The 16581-nt window shown below is 33.6% G+C and overlaps 2 protein-coding genes across 2 annotated transcripts in view; one reads left to right on the top strand and one right to left on the bottom strand.

Moving 5' to 3' along the window:
* LOC100371766 (MIF4G domain-containing protein-like) overlaps positions 1-16581 on the bottom strand; it is a 36089-nt gene that overhangs the window by 11915 nt on the left and 7593 nt on the right. The gene's annotated exons all lie outside the window — the stretch shown is intronic.
* LOC100371613 (vacuolar fusion protein CCZ1 homolog) lies at positions 417-16182 on the top strand. Its single transcript, XM_006814688.3, has 15 exons — positions 417-759; positions 3539-3636; positions 5407-5497; positions 6234-6356; positions 7936-8019; positions 8482-8612; positions 8780-8824; positions 9627-9708; positions 10885-10949; positions 11302-11413; positions 11565-11598; positions 11998-12109; positions 12459-12605; positions 15081-15208; positions 15951-16182. The coding sequence occupies exons 1-15, from the start codon at positions 685-687 to the stop codon at positions 16004-16006; spliced, it is 1383 nt and encodes a 460-aa protein (XP_006814751.2). The 5' UTR covers positions 417-684; the 3' UTR covers positions 16007-16182.

Raw genomic sequence — 16581 nt, 5'->3', positions numbered from 1 at the left:
ATTTAACAATCTGGTGCATTGTACTGTGTGTACTATTTTTTTTTTTTTTTTTTATGCGACGACAGAATAAATTACACATGTTAAATATTTTTTTATTTTTCCCGTAAAAACATGTGTGCTTTCTGGATTTTTTTATTGTAATACAGTTGTAACAGTGACATGCACACCATAATATAATTTTGATTTTTTTTGTAAATTTTGATGCCTTGATGATATTCACTGTAATGAGTTTGGTAGATTATAGGCCAATCACAGATTCCAAATCCAAATAAACTGATCAGCACTAATGAAAACTGTGATCATAAAGAAACTTAACGATATACATCAATTGGAACTGACACTGATGATTATCAGAAGTTTAAAAAATAATGTTTTTTCCTTTTACAGGAAAAAAATAATTATTAAAATAATTATTAAAATATTTTGTTTTCGTTTTTACCTTTTTTATTTGGAAGTCACGTTAAAAACAAACTATCACTTTTGCTCAGCCTGTGTGTAAGAGAAGCTTAAAATAAAATTGAGAAAAAGTAAACACAGAAGAGCGCCATCAACGAGCAGGCTGTGATGATAATTTTAAAATGGCGGCCCCCATGAAATAATGTCTTTGAAAAATACTCCCTCTCTTAAAAACAATATTCTGTTATTTTTTGACGCCAGTTTCCACCCGTGATAGCTATATTTTCCATGGCAACGAGAAGCTGTATCACGCTGTACAATTTTTTTATTTACAATTCGAATTTTGGGCCCAGGGAAGGCGAGGTAAGTGTGAGATTAATTTTAATGTTTTAATATTTTCGTAAATTATTGTTATGATCTTGATCGGTGCTTAAAAACGTTGATCTCCTAATTTTCCATATGCAAGTAATCTATGTGGAAGCTTACACCATAGAACTAATCTTATTTCAGCTCCATGGCTGTATGCAAAGGGTTACCCATTTGAAATCGGGTTGTTGTAGCAAGGATTCATTCAAGTACTAATAGCTGCTACGCACGTAGTCAGTCGGCGTAACAAGTTAGCTCTGAGTACAGTCCTGTAGATTGGCCTCCTTCCCCTGATCATTCGACCCTGGTGCCCCACAGTCCCGAGAAGTTGTATAGACCGGAGATTCAACACTGTATCGGGCGATTTACAGCCGTTCTGAGAATTATTCGGACAGTCAGTTAGCAAAATGACTTGCAACTTTGCAAAACACTTTGGTCTTTGCCCAATCTGGACTTGTCGGCGCCACTTGAGTGACGGGCGTGTCGTTTGGGATTACTATTTCATAGGGGTTGTCGGCTTGGTGAATTGTAAGTATTATCTAGCGTGCGTTTACAGCAACCATTCTTTATTTTTTATAATTATATTGTAATTATTTTCAGTAATTTTGAACATCAGAAGTTGGGTGTTGCTTAAATCTGTCGAAAAATGTCAACCCCTCGCTCAATTTAGTCAGTTTTACCTGTTACCTAAATGGACTAAATATAATAACGGTCGTTATACCCCGTCATTTTCAAATTGCAGTTGAAAAAGTGATTTGATCAAGGAAGGCACTTTTGATTTGACAAAATCCATCAAACCGTTATAATCGAGTGACGTACATTCCCACCTCGGTATAAAATCTGAATTTGATACATAATGCACCAGTAATGTAAAAACAACTTTTAGTTTGGCCCAAAACTGTTGCGAAACTGCAGCGTGTCCCGCTAAGAAACTTTACTTTGAGCCTTCCTGCCAACGACAAGTTCATTAATACCTGGGGTTACTCAACACTTGGGAGTTGTTTTGTAAATTACGCTATGTCAGGTGGACTCAGATGGTTATAACAATTTAAAATAACACTTTGAATGCATATACAACATATAACCTGTTAATATATGGTAATCAACGAATGTCGTTTTGAAAACAGCGTTTTACCCGCATCTTGCAAGATAATGGAATGATTCCAATTGTGGGCGTGCCAATACAACGCCGCCATCAAGTCTAGATTGGAAAAGACCCAAGTGTTTTGCAAAGTTCCAACATATATTGCTAACTGACTGTCCGAATAATTCTCAGAACGGCTGTAAGAGGCATTCAGCTTTGCAGCTAAAAAAAAATAATCAGGTCGATATGTCTAACTATCCAAAATACCACAACTTGAGGCAAAATTACAGAAGATTCCGCACTCGAATCGATCAAATCAACATTTTCCAAAGAAACTCTATCAGTCAACAGAAAACATATGCTGACATCTTGTTCTTGACGTATTTATAAACAAAACTATGTTTTTCGGCCACCTGAAAGGTATTTATGATCGCTAGATTGATCGATCTATGTTTTGGCTGATTACAATCATGTCTAGATGACTTCTCAGGACTGGGGGAGGGGAATGATCAGCAGAAAGAGGCAAACCTACAGGACTGTACACTCGGGGCTAACGTACAAGTGATAATAACATAAATGTGATTAATTTACTGATATTTACTATATCACGTGTTATGCATGAAATCAAACATAAAAACAGGACAAACAAAGGTCATAGCGGTGAAACATCGTAGGGATTCAACAAATGCGAAACTATTTTTCAGGTTTTTCCATGCTTAATAATGTGCTGTACACCTTTGTTGATGGTCAGTTTAGATGAAATAGGGGTATCTAACGCCATATTTCCCTCTCATTGAACTATGAAACGTTACATCTGCGTTTTTCATGCATTGCGCGAGACCTTGCAGTGAAAAAAAAATCACCAATTTAGTTTTTGTTTCCAGTCAACTTCGCGTAATGAATCATGGGAACAGACTAAGATCGCCCATTGATTGGTGAATTGAAGTCTAATAAGTATATGTAGCAAGCAATGCCTGGCGAGCAAGTGGAGCTGAATAGTTTATTGACCCACTAAAAATAAAACTGACGTAACCATAGAACGCTAAACCATGTGAACTGCGGAAATCAATGTATTAGTTCACGCACGAGTTAAACGGGATTCAAGGTGCCACGAACGATTCATATTTTGCCATGGATCAAAATGAAACAAAACACTATTCAAGATTGTTATTTTTTCAGTCTGTTGTCAGAAAACAATTGCCTTATTATTGAACAACATTCTGAAGATTTTTTATCATAAGTGAGCTGTTTCGCTTTGCATAATTTGTAAAACAACAAACAAAATGGCAGTAACCATTGACTGGAAATGCACCATTTTCAAACTTTTGGGGTATATATGAATTTTTTCCATACTCTTCTATATATACACATGTTATCCAAAGAGCATGTTTGTAAGTGTTTTTGGCTGCTCGCAATGCCCTCGCTATAGCAGAGGGATTGTGGTCTATTGCATCAATCAGTGAGCGTCTAAGAGCTTATTTTCCTCATCAATCATGATTTATTGTGTAAATTGACTGGAAACTAATATGGTAGCATTATCATCTTGGATAAATATGGTTTTACGTTTTTTAACCCTTGAATTTGAAATATTATGTAATATTATTACGTGTTATTTGTTACGTTTCAGTGTTAATTAATACCATTATGTGTGCACATTATAATTATGTTAATTATCATTATTATTTTTTACAGGAACACAAAAAGATTTTATTTTTCCATCCACCAGATGCTTCAATTGACACCAAAATCAAAGCAGTCGGTTTGTGTGAAGCCCTTGTCAAGTTTACAGAGTAAGTTGCAAATGAAACTAAAATAGACCAAGAACACAAGTAATAATTAGTAATAAAGAAGATTTTTCAAACTAATGCTTCAGTGAAGTCCAAGAAAACAAATTTCTGAAGATTTATTTATGATAAATAATCTAAGGTTTCTTAATATATATAATTAACCCTTACACCACCAGTTCCCTTTTTTCATCACAAATTCAAAAATGGTCCTGCTATAGTCTGCACTTTCTTTCAGAAGATTGGGACAAAAATAGTAAATTTTTTTGAGTAAAAACTAAAAATTGACTAAAATTTTGTCTGTTGGCTCCAAAATTAGGGTTCATTTCCAGAAATATTTAAAAATATAAGAAAAAAGTGCAGAAAAATTTGGGCGAGAAATTCTGCTGGTGAAAAGGTTAATCTGTGACAGTCTGATCAAACAAGTGCCTCCTATCACCGTCCCTCAATGTTGAGGGACGGTGCTCCTATATATAGTGCAGGAATGAGGATAAGTTTGGGTATTTACAGATGAAATACTGTTAGATACAATACATTAATTTTTCTTGGGGTTTTAATTTCGCTATTTTCACTGATAAGTAAAATCTGTTGAATTAAATCTATGTGAACATGTAAAATAACATTAAAACAGATTGTCTCCTTGACAAATTTGTAAAGTTAAAATAGTGAAAATAAATGGTTTTACAGTACATCTTTTCTTCACTAATGCATATGCGTGAAATGAGAAAGGGGGTGTGTTTGCATGCGCAAACAAGTCGGTCTGCAGGGTGACCTTCAGTGTACCGGAAATCATGCAACGGGTCGGAGTTTCAGCGAGTTTTCATAATTTTCAATGTCGTTTTTAGATTACTTCTTGTTTTTTTCAACCCTAGAAAAAATAAGGTTGCGAAAGTTTGCGAAACATGGGGTTTGGTATGCTGTTTGTTGTTGAGATATCCAGACTTATTCCGTGTTTCCCTTTGATCGCCAGAAGTGGCAATGTGTTTTTTTTTCCCGTTGAATGTCGCTCATTTATCAGTGTTTTTGTCTTGGCGCTATTGTTTTTTTTATGCTATAACTGAAACAACTCGATCACGTGATCTTCCGAAGTCGCCCGATTGACTCCGAAAATGACCGATAGTCAAAGATAAACGTTCATTTGTGTAAATCGGCTTATTTTTTAATGCGACGAAATAAACAGTCAAAATAAACAATCAACATCGCGGCAACTATCATAGTTCAAAGGAAACGAAGTGGTTGTTCTTCCTGGGGTTTATAGTTCCATGTATATAGTTTGTTCAGGGAATTAGGTATAAAAGACTCTTCCCAATCCTACGCAATTAAATATCTGCTCAAATTTAATATTCACATTCACAATCGAACTCCATAGACCGAGTGTGATTAATGATAATACTAGATTTAGAATTCCACTCATTCTGTGTCCATAAAATTAGGAATGAGGAAGTCTTGCTTGACCTCATGGTTTATTATTATTAAGAATTGCATTTTTTGTGTTTTATTCACTGAAGTGTCTCTTTATTATATGGCATAATTCAGTATTAAAATCATCGTTCGTCATTGATTCTTTCCCACACATACTTACATGACCAGCCTAAGCAACATACACTTTATATACAAAAAGATTATCAGTGCATTTCCTTGTTATCAAGCGTTTTACCAGAGTCTCATAATTTCAAACTCGGGAGTAAATCCATTGGTGCATCAATCACAGACTGACTGTAGCCTAACCTTTCAGTTTTATTGTAGCGTTACTTTCTTTTTATTTTTTTTATTCAGAACTTTTTCTGACCAGCCATGCGAGTCGTTACATACTCTCAAAACGAGACAAGTGTTCTTTCAAGCAGAGAAGGACTTCTGGATGGTTATTGTAAGTATTACGTTTATTGCAAAGTCAGCAGAACCATTTTCAGTTTACACATAAATCGGTTGAATACAGTGATTACCATATTTAACTGTGTAAACATCTAATGTCATGTCAAATGCAAACCAACCCCCAACCCTCCACTTTTTTTTTTTTTTAAATGTTTTTGTACCAGGCGACAGTTCCGGACTTTGAATGTCACTGTTGTCTCTCCTGACTTTTTTTTTTATGTGCAAACCCTTTAAAATGTAGAAAATTAGCACGACAAAAAAAAAAACAGCAATACATATATCTGTACAGTAGTTGTCTTTTTGCCAATAGGAACATGATTCACATGATCCTCAAATTCCCCTTTCAGTGTTTCGCCATTTCACTCTGCCACATGTTTTGCAAAAATCAATGCAAACAGATCACACTTCAACATTGGTAAATTACTTCTGCATTGCAATAAAAAAAATATATATTTAATTCTACTCTTGTCAACAGTCATTTATTGGTTTAGTTTCCAAGAACTTCAGATTTTAACTGAATTTTTATTCCCAATTTGAGTGCACAGCCTTCCCCATAGATCTGTAGGCAAGTAGATAATGCTAGCTTTCCATGTGGTCTTAAAATGTCCCATGCACATAGTGGTACTCAAATTTTAGTAAGCCATTACAGCTATCAAAAACATACCAGTAATTAAGTCTGACTTGGAAATGAATTCTGGAATATTTATCAATGTCTGTTTACTCCCTCACAGACTGTAACTATTCCGAGAAGTGAAAGTGAAAAAGATGGTCAGCCAATCACAGAGTACCATGAAGAAGATGTACAAGACTCTGTGTTCCGGGCAGTTTTGGAACAATCCTACAAAATGTTTAAGGTGGGATTTATTTACTGTATCAATGTCGATTTATCTTTTGCTTGACCCCTAAAGGTCACAATTCTGGTATTTTCTGGGTACCGGTATATCATATTGTTCTACAGAAGCAATAATTAGTCCTCGTTCAAACACAGTCCGAAAAGGAGGACTTATGTTTTGACCTCCGTGTGTCCATGCATGCATGCGTGCGTCCAGACCTGTATCTTAGAAATGCCTTGACCAATCACAATCAAACTTCACACATACATCATACATGATATTATACATGCACATCAATTTGTTTTTCGATCTGATTCAAGATGGCCGAATGGCGGTCATTTTTGTGCTAAAAATCATAAAAATCAAGCATTTTTGGCTGTTTACAGATAGATTTTGTTCAAACTTGGTATATATATTATAAATGTTGGACATTAAAGGATCTTGATGCACATCATTTTGTTTTTCAGATACATGTAAGATTCAAAATGGCCGACTGGCAGCCATTTTGTTTTAATGATTGTGGTTCTAGTGCCATATCTCTGACTTGCTTTGACTGATTATGTTCAAATTTTAAATATTCATTAAACATCATGTCATAGATATACATTTATATTGGTTTGACGATCCTATGACATTCCAGGTTCCTTATGCATGTCATTTTATTTTTCAGATCTGATTTAAAATGGCCTACTCGTGGCCATTATGTATTAATGAATGCAGTTCTAGTGCCATATCTCTGACATGCTTTGACTGATTATGTTCAAATTTTATATATTCATTATACATGTATTCAAAATGGCTGATTTTGTTTTAATTAATGCTGTTCCAGAGCAATATCTCTCAAATTCTTGTTTGACGATCAGATACAAATGTCAAACATTTTAATGTTAAACAATCATCATAATCATATTTCTGACATGTTTATGTTCCAGCTATATTACTATAAACAAAACTATATATCTTAAATTCGATAACTAACAGGGACTGTGCCATGCATCAGTCATATTAAACTGTTCTTGACATTGGGAAATTACTGTTATTTTCGCTATTTTTTGCTGAAGGGATGCTTCAGTGAAAATATACGAATATACCTTTTTTTCTATATTTTACATTCAACTCGTCAAAAATCTATGAAAATAAATTACATACAAAAACACCCAAAAAGTCTTTTCAGCAAAATTTTTAATTCCAGTTAAAATGAAGTACATTGTATCAGTAATAGTGAATTTACTAGGGTGTGTGACCATTTGGCAGTCGTAGATAAGTATATTGAAAGTACCAGGATGTGTAACCTTTTGGCAGTCGTGGATAAGTTCTATTAAAAGTACCAGGATGTGTGACCTTTTGGCAGTCTTGGATAAGTTCTATTAAAAGTACCAGGATGTGTGACCTTTTGGAGGATTCAAAGAACTATAATTTCATCAATTTTTTTGTAAATCGAGGTACAAGCTCTGCTGTTTGGCAAACTTTCAAATTTTTTCCCCACAGTTACCTTCATTTATTACAATTTAATAACAAATTAAATTTAAAAAAAAAAAATTGTCTGGCACTGAATTGAGAGAAAATAAATTTAAATTCCTCTCTTATGTTTCATTCACAGCTCTTCATGGGTACTTTCACTAATATTATTGAGAAGACAAATCTTGATCAGTTAATATATCGAATGGACCATTTTTATTCAAGAGTAAGTCTGTTTACTCATTTATTTTAGTCTCAGTATCTTGGTATACATTAGGCCAGACCTCATTCCACAGATTTTTCAAGAGGAAATCCAAAAATGGCAAGTGATTTTTTTTTGAAGTCATGAGGCAAATAGGGAAGATTATTTTTTTTTGTCAGAAAAAGACATAGGAACTCTAGTTTTTACTGCCCCTAAATTATTTTATTTTAAATGAGACCAGAAATGGTTTTTTAACCCTTATCTAACCAGCGTACTTTTTCATCAACTTGACCTGGGTTAAAACACATAGAATTCAATTAGTTGAGAAAATCCTGCTCTGAACATATTTCTATTGTATGTATAAACTTTGCTGCATTGCTGTATCTCACATCATTGTCTCAAAGACCGATTTCAGCAAAATTACACTCTATGATCTTCGAGTCTCCCACATTGGCCTGGCCTTATGACTTTTATTTTGTTTTGCAGTATCTAGGCACTTTGAGACTAAGTCAAGCTGACATTATGGAAGTAGAGAATGGGATACATTTTTTACCATTAGATAAAAACACTTACCTCAGAATACAGTGTTTTATTAATCTTATTGAGGCCACATTCAGGTTAGTCTATGTTTCTCAGAAAAGACCAAATCATTATCATTACCGGTACTCTGTGTTTTGATTCATTTATTGTCAGGGAAACAATTTCTTAACTCAGTAAATCAGAAAACTACTGACATTCAAATATATATACTTTATAATTTTAATTTATATTTTTTTTTTTTTAGCCAAGTAAAATATACAGCATTCCTGTATAATGATCAGCTTGTTTGGTAAGTCTTTCCTCCTCAACTTTTTGAGTGCTATTTCTTTTCTTTGTTAAAGGGAGAGGGCTGTCACCTGCGCACATGCGGGAATTGAGTCCCAAGCGACGATAACAACACACGCAAAAACCGCAAAGGCTCACGGATAGACGCTTGTTTGTAAACAGTGATACGCTATGGCCATCTGACGCATGCGCAGGTGACTACTCCTTGCTATAAATTTGGCCCCAAACTGACATAATTTCCCATTACAAACTACCCCATAACTTGTGTCATGTGACCACTCTATAACTACGCTATACCGGTACTCCAACCACTCTACTATATGGCAGTTCTGCATTCAGAAAATGAACGTAGCTATTCAATCATATCATAGAATGGACTTACATGTATAGTAATGTAAATCTTAAAAAAAATAGCATTTAACCCTTTTAACCACCAGTTCCCTCTTTGCCATCACGAATTCACAAAATAATCCCAATTATAGTCTGCACTTTTCTTCAGAAGATTGGGACAAAAATAGCCAAATTTGTGCAGAAGTACAAACTGAAAATTGACTCAATTTTTTTCTGTTGGCTCCAAAATGTTGGTCTATTTCCAGAAATATTGAAAAATATAAGAGAAAAGTACAGAAAACTTTGGGCGAGAAAGTCTGGTGGTGAAAAGGTTATTTTGTAATTCAGAGGAATGAGGAATTGGGTTAAATTGATTTAGTATGTTTGTGTCCTTGTCTCTGGGCAGAAAATAGTTTGTAATGTCACCACGCCATGATGAGAGAAAGTTTGGAGTAACATTTTTGTTTTTTATTCAGGAGTGGATTGGAACAGGATGACATGAGAGTACTGTACAAATATCTCACAACAAGTTTATTTCCCTCATCCCTTGAAACTGAAGTAAGTTCTGTACTCATCAGAGTGACTATGTTTGTGTACTTGTACATTTATTCTACATACATACAGCTCTGATCTGCAGTCAGGTACTGAGTCATTCATGTGATTTTGTGAACAAGCCAAAATCGTGGATTTAAAAGCCTGCTAACATTTTGTATTGTCCAATCAATGCATTAAAAATATTCTATATACATGTATATATGAATATACCATGTTGCACAGATTCACATTCATTCGATAATCAAGATGGCCAACTGGCGGCCATTTTCTATGAACAAATGCTGTTCTAGAGCCATATCTCTGACATTTTCTGACCATTCTTGTTCAAACTGATAACTCACCAGGACTATTTAATGAAAATTACTTGATACAAATTGTAAATTTTGATCAAGCCCTGAAGCCAATAGAAAATTATGATGCTCTTTTTGTTCAAAATTCTCAAATACACAAAAATATGCAAATATGCACCAAAATATTGGCGTTTTAAATTGTTAATGGTTTTTAGTATACCAATTGAAACTGCATGGTAACCATACATGACTATGGTATTTGTCACTTATATAAATAAACTGAAATTTGTGATGTAGTATATGTGAGTGAGTGAGTGAGTGAGTGAGTGAGTGTAGGTCAAATAACAGGTGTCCATGTTTTGACCTTTGAACCTGCCCTATAGTTCACCTGTTGACTCATCAATCATCAAGTGGTTATTATCGGCTGCCATCTTGACGTAAATAGAACGCAGAATAGAACCAGTATATTTACTTGTCTCTTTCTGTTTTTAGAATTTGTTTTCACTGTAAACAACAATCTAAATATCTATTTTTGTATAAACTCACTGGCAATAAAATCGAAGCAAAAAATAAGTCACCTATAGTGTCACCTATTTCTCATATTTTTTCACAAATTTTGATTCAAAAATAGTAGTCAAGGATAAATAATGCCCATTCTGTTCATAATTAAATAGGTTATTATCGTAAAATTCATAAAAATGTGCCAGACGAAATTTTTTGACGGGAAAATTATGGCATTCAAACAGAATTAAATGATTACATGTATGTTCTTGTTCACTTCATTGTTACAATAATTTCATCAACAATTCTTCAAATTACTAAACATGAAGTGTTTTTAAAAAAAATCAAATTTATGTAACTGTATCTTTCTTTTGACATTTAACCTCAGCTTAAAGAATCGCCAAAGACAGGTGGTCCATTGCCGCAAATGACATCTTCATCACACTATGGAAAGTAAGTCATGTGATCTGTCATGTGATCAATGTATGTTCAACACCTTTTAAAGTTAAGCATAACTTGTATTCTGTTTCAGTCCTACCTTGGATAGCATTTAATATAAAAAAAAAAAAATCTCGTTCAAGCAAAAGTATTCACATTAACTCATGCAAAATGTCGGTTTTCTACATTAAGTATTGAAAAAAAAGGCATGAAAATCAAGTAAAGATTAGAATACATATTACGAGAATCTATTCAATAATTTGTTCTGCAATACCGAAACATACCAATTTATTGAATTCATACTCTAAACATTATTGTATTAATGTGTATTTTTGGCTGATTTTTTTAAATATTCTTCTTTTTTCAGATATGTTACTGGACCTCCTAATTTAAGTGATCCTTCAAATTGTGGTAGAATTCCGCACATCTATGTAAATACAGACAGCAAATATGAAGAATTGAACCTCATTGTTTACAGGGTATATGAATGATTCAGTTCTAGTTTTACTTCTCTATGTTTAGCATTGAAACTGAGGTCAGGGAATATCTTCAATGTAGCACTACATTGTCTATCCTGTTAGGATACTTATACTTTTATTTTTAAGAGTCTACATTTTCTTTTTTCTCTAGGCTTTAAGTGCCACTGTATGCTTAATGGTGGAAAGTAAGTATATTCTATTTTAATTTATTCGCTCATTTCCACTGAATGTTATTGGCCATCGCACACTGACGTCATATGTTTACATTTGTACCAACCAGCACGAGCGTCTGATAACAAATTTCGCTCACTGGTAAGCTCTAGCTCATGATTGACTGCAACCATGTTGCCTATAAGTTGTTTTATTAACTACTACACACGGATGTATATTTACATACAACGTCGTCATTTTATTTTTGAGTGTGATCGGTCGTTTCTTGCGAAACCAGTCACTGCATACGTGAATTTGGTCATAACGTAAACTAGTGTGACAGCCAATATTTTCCATCATTTACAATTGTTAGCTAGCACACAGACACTCATAGGAGGCAGAGAAAATGAATGGTTGTATATTTTTGTTTGCAGCATCCAACATTCCTGGATTTGAGTGGTATCGAAGTATAGATTCGTTTCTTGGTCCCCAGTTGAGTTCGTTGGCATCGGATATCAGTGAACAATATAACAAAAGAACATCAGTGTGAGTTTTTGAAGATAATTTCCAAGGATAGATAGAATTCAACACTTGATAAAAACCTATGCGAAGACGTTCAAAATGATTGGCTAGAACGGTCACATGCCTTGATACCTTCCCTATTTTTTAGCATATTTTACCTCCCATCACCATTTTATATAATAAATTTTACACTATAAATTTGTAGCAATTCCAAAACTTGATTTTTTCCAGTTGTTTACTAGTGGGTGTTGTTTGCAAATATGTGACATGAACACATGGATATGAAAAAATTGAAAAAAAATGCAGTCCATGTGTGCCTTTAACAACATGACAAGAAAGAAAGTTTAATGTCTGTATAATTTATTTGTTTCAGACCCAGTGAACAACAGTACAAGTACATATACTTCAATCACATGAACCTTGCTCAGAAAACCACAATACACAATAGAAAAACACTAAGTGCAATCATTAACCCAGAAATTATACGCCTCATTGCGGACATCAATGCTGATTTTGACAAGTAAGTGTTCTAGCCACGAAATTGGCAACACAACTTCTTTAAATCATAGTTCAGAGGAGAGACTTTCAGATTCTCTTGTTGCTATGATACCACTACTGGTAAAGAGTGCATTCTTATATTTATATTATAATCTGTATCTATTATGGACAATGAATTGCTGAGAACTTCAATTCTCACCATAGAGCGGTGAGAATATAGAAATTATCATTGATATAAGTCAGTATAAAATCAATTCAGCAGAACTGCAAGGAAATGTCAGTTTCTCACTCTAGTCTCACCCTTTTTAACAGTGTAGTGTACAGAGTATCTGCTGGTAAAGGCTTTATAGGTGGGGGGGGGGCAGTCATTTGTAAAGTCTTTTACTGTATTTTATGAATTTAAAAGTTTTCCAAGGCTGTGTTTTATCAGAGATGCGTCTCGATTTTGTAAATAAAATTTTTCCAGACTTCTCATTAAGTTTTAGACCATTCTGTGTAATTACAAGTAATTTGTATCTCGAATAAAATACCATGAGTCTATTTGTTTCCATGATAATCACATGAGCTTTGAACAGGGTTTTGTTTTCTACTACACATAATGTTACAGTATTGTGTTTTGAGAAAATAGTAATACAAGTTGTTTTTCTGTGAATTTGTAAATCATTAATCAAAATAATGCCCTCTTTAATTGTCATCGTATCCCTGTAAGTTGCAGTGTATGGTAATTTTGCGGTGTTGTACATGGTGTCAGCATCCTACCTTATTAAGAAATGCAATTTCCAAATATGGAATGACGTGTTTGAAAATGAAGTTCGTAGCAAGAAAATTCTACTAATTTTTTCACTTGCTCAGTTCTAGGGGTTCATGTACAGAGCAGTTAAATTGGAAAGATGTATAACAATAATAATGTTATTAGGAGGATACTGCCAAGTACAATGTATGCACTCAAACAGTACACAGTTGCATTCGCCTCTGCTACATATTGATTGATATTCCAACTTTACTGTCTACATGCATAATTTTATGGTATCTTAATTTAATATCCTCATATACTGGTATGTCTAAATACTGTTGTTGGCTGTTTTTAGCTCCGCTGTCGACTTTGTCGAGCGGAGCTTATCATATGAGTGATTGTCCGTCGTCCGTGTCAATGTTTTACTTTTTCGACTTCTTCTTGAAAACTACAAGCCTAAATGCTTTGATACTTGGTGTATATGTACCTTGGGTAGACCTCTCTTAGGTTTGTTCATTTCATGTTGATATCTTCAATTCTCTAATTTTGGTGAATATTTTTGTCATTTTTGGTAAAAAGTGATATTTTCGACTTCTTGTTAAAAACCGCAAGTGCAATTGCTTTGATATTACATATATAGGTACTACATGTGGACCTCTCTCAGATTTGTTCATTTCGTGATGATATCTTCAATTCTCTAATTTTGGTGAATATTTTTGTAATTTTTGGTAAAAAGTGATATTTTCGACTTCTTGTTAAAAACCGCAAGTGCAATTGCTTTGATATTACATATATAGGTACTACATGTGTACCTCTCTCAGATTTAGTTCATTTTGTAATGATATCTTTAATTCTCTAATTTTGGTGAATATTTTTGTAATTTTTGGTAAAAAGTGATATTTTCGACTTCTTGTTAAAAACCGCAAGTCCGATTGCTTTGATATTACATATATAGGTACTACATGTGGACCTCTCTCAGATTTGTTCATTTTGTGATGATGTCTTCAATTCTCTAATTTTGGTGAATATTTTTGTAATATTTGGTAAAAAGTGATATTTTCGACTTCTTGTTAAAAACCAATAGTTCAATTGCTTTGATATTACATATATAGATACTACATGTAGACCTTTCTCAGATTTGTTCATTTCGTGATGATATCTTTGATTCTTTAATTTTGGTGAATATTGTTGTCATTTTTGGTAAAAAGTGATATTTTCGACTTCTTGTTAAAAACTGTAAGTCCGATTGCTTTGATATTACATATATAGGTACTACATGTGGACCTCTCTCAGATTTGTTCATTTTGTGATGATATCTTCAATTCTCTAATTTTGGTGAATATTTTTGTCATTTTTGGTAAAAAGTGATATTTTCGACTTCTTGTTAAAAACCAAAGTTCAATTGCTTTGATATTACATATATAGATACTACATGTAGACCTTTCTCAGATTTGTTCATTTCGTGATGATATCTTCAATTCTCTAATTTTGGTGAATATTTTTGTCATTTTTGGTAGAAAGTGATATTTTCGACTTCTTGTTAAAAACTGTAAGTCCGATTGCTTTGATACTATACATATTGTTCATTTTCTAATGATGTCTTCAGTTCTTTAATTGAAATGTGCATTGCTAACAGCGGAGCTATCTCAGCCGATAGTCTGCTTGTTTTAATGTCTTCTACGCCTACCTTTACCCACAATGCAGTACACAAACAAGTGTTCAATTACGAGGTACTGAAAGGTATGTTTATCTTATTTCAATTAGAACTGTTGATGATGTTGAGACCGTGATGAAGACAATGTTGGATTGTTGGGTTGTTGGTAAAAAGTCAGACCAAAGAGAGTTCTACGTTGTGATTAACCAGAAGAATGCAAATCTTATAGAAATTAATGGTAAGTTGAATTGTTGGGTGAAAATAGAAACCACAAATCTGTCTACAACCGTTTCATATGTCATTTATCATACATTTTTATGAATATTTGTTGATGTATATTCATATTGAGGCCTAATTCATGATAGAAATGACGTTTTGTACGCCCTTTATCTGCGAGACAATATTACATGATCCAAACAAGTTTCAACTCTGATAATGGCTGCTGTTTTTAGAGTATTTAAAATAGCCATAGCTCTTCTAAAAAATATGTGATGGTTGTTTAGTCTCAATGTCTGGTATATTTGGTGTCCTTAAAGTTGTTATTCAGGATTTAATCGTCACAGATGGCATCAATAAATATTTATTCATGTCACACAGTTTAAAGTATTATCAACTGATAATATATACTAAAGTGAAAACGTTGGTATAAAACAATCGGTTGTTTATTACGTTTTAGATTGCTAAAGTGTACATAACTTTTTCTTCGGTTGAACGAGGACAACATTACGTGATCAACCAGTGTTTATATCTGTTTTTAAAAATCCATAGGGAATCTGAAACAATTGTATCACCCGATTAAATTGTTATTATTACTCAAGTATAGTACATCCATTCTGTTTATAAATAGGTACTCATGGGGAAACTCCATTTTACTCGTAAATAGTGTCTCTATATATATACTATTGGAGATCCATCCTCTCATTTCCTGTTGTTGTGGTAATATGATTCATTCTGTATTTTTTTTTTTTTTCATTTTCTAGAGGAAGTCAAAAGGTTGTGTTCGACACATTTCAACAATATCTTCTTCTTGGATTGAAAGTGCATCACCAAAACCTGAATAACAACAACTTATAATTCAACGTCGATGAACTTTTATCCCGATGATTTCCTGGATAATTAACGTGAATCATGGAGCATTTAATAATGTTGCAAGAAAATCTCAGAAACAGCATCAAAAATAATTACAAAAAAAAATCAATTGAGTTTGGAAAATCTTGATTACTATGTCTGTTCTATAAGAAGTACATATGAACCATTTTGACCAAAAAAACACCTGTAATTTACATAAGCACATGCACTACCAATAGAGCAAGTACGGTGTTGATATGAACCAATCGTATCAACGTAATTCCCTATATGTATTAATTTGGTTCAACAAATTGATATTATAGGTGTTTTGAATTATGTAATTCATTAATATCTTTTTCAAATATCAATTGAAAGTGAAAGTCATGTGACTTCCTGTCATAAAGGCTAACAGTGAAAGTCACTGTAACTTCTTAGGACCCCAGGGATAGGCACCGTGACTCCCTAGGATCCTAGTGATAGTCACCGTGGCTCCCTAGGATCCTAGTGATAGTCACCGTGACTCCCTTGGATCCTACCGGGGTA

Source organism: Saccoglossus kowalevskii, chromosome 8, assembly GCF_978046115.1.
Source record: "Saccoglossus kowalevskii chromosome 8, keSacKowa6.1, whole genome shotgun sequence".
In the NCBI taxonomy this organism is placed as follows: domain Eukaryota; kingdom Metazoa; phylum Hemichordata; class Enteropneusta; family Harrimaniidae; genus Saccoglossus; species Saccoglossus kowalevskii.
The sequence above is the reverse complement of the archived record's forward strand: the minus strand, read 5'-3'. Positions and strand labels throughout refer to the sequence as shown.

Bases quoted from the DNA above. Each gene is read 5' to 3' on its own strand.
- LOC100371613 (XM_006814688.3), top strand. From the start codon at position 685: ATGGCAACGAGAAGCTGTATCACGCTGTACAATTTTTTTATTTACAAT. The intron at 5,498-6,233 runs GTAAGTATTACG...ACTCCCTCACAG, and splicing joins AGGACTTCTGGATGGTTATT to ACTGTAACTATTCCGAGAAG. The intron at 9,709-10,884 runs GTAAGTTCTGTA...ATTTAACCTCAG, and splicing joins CCTCATCCCTTGAAACTGAA to CTTAAAGAATCGCCAAAGAC.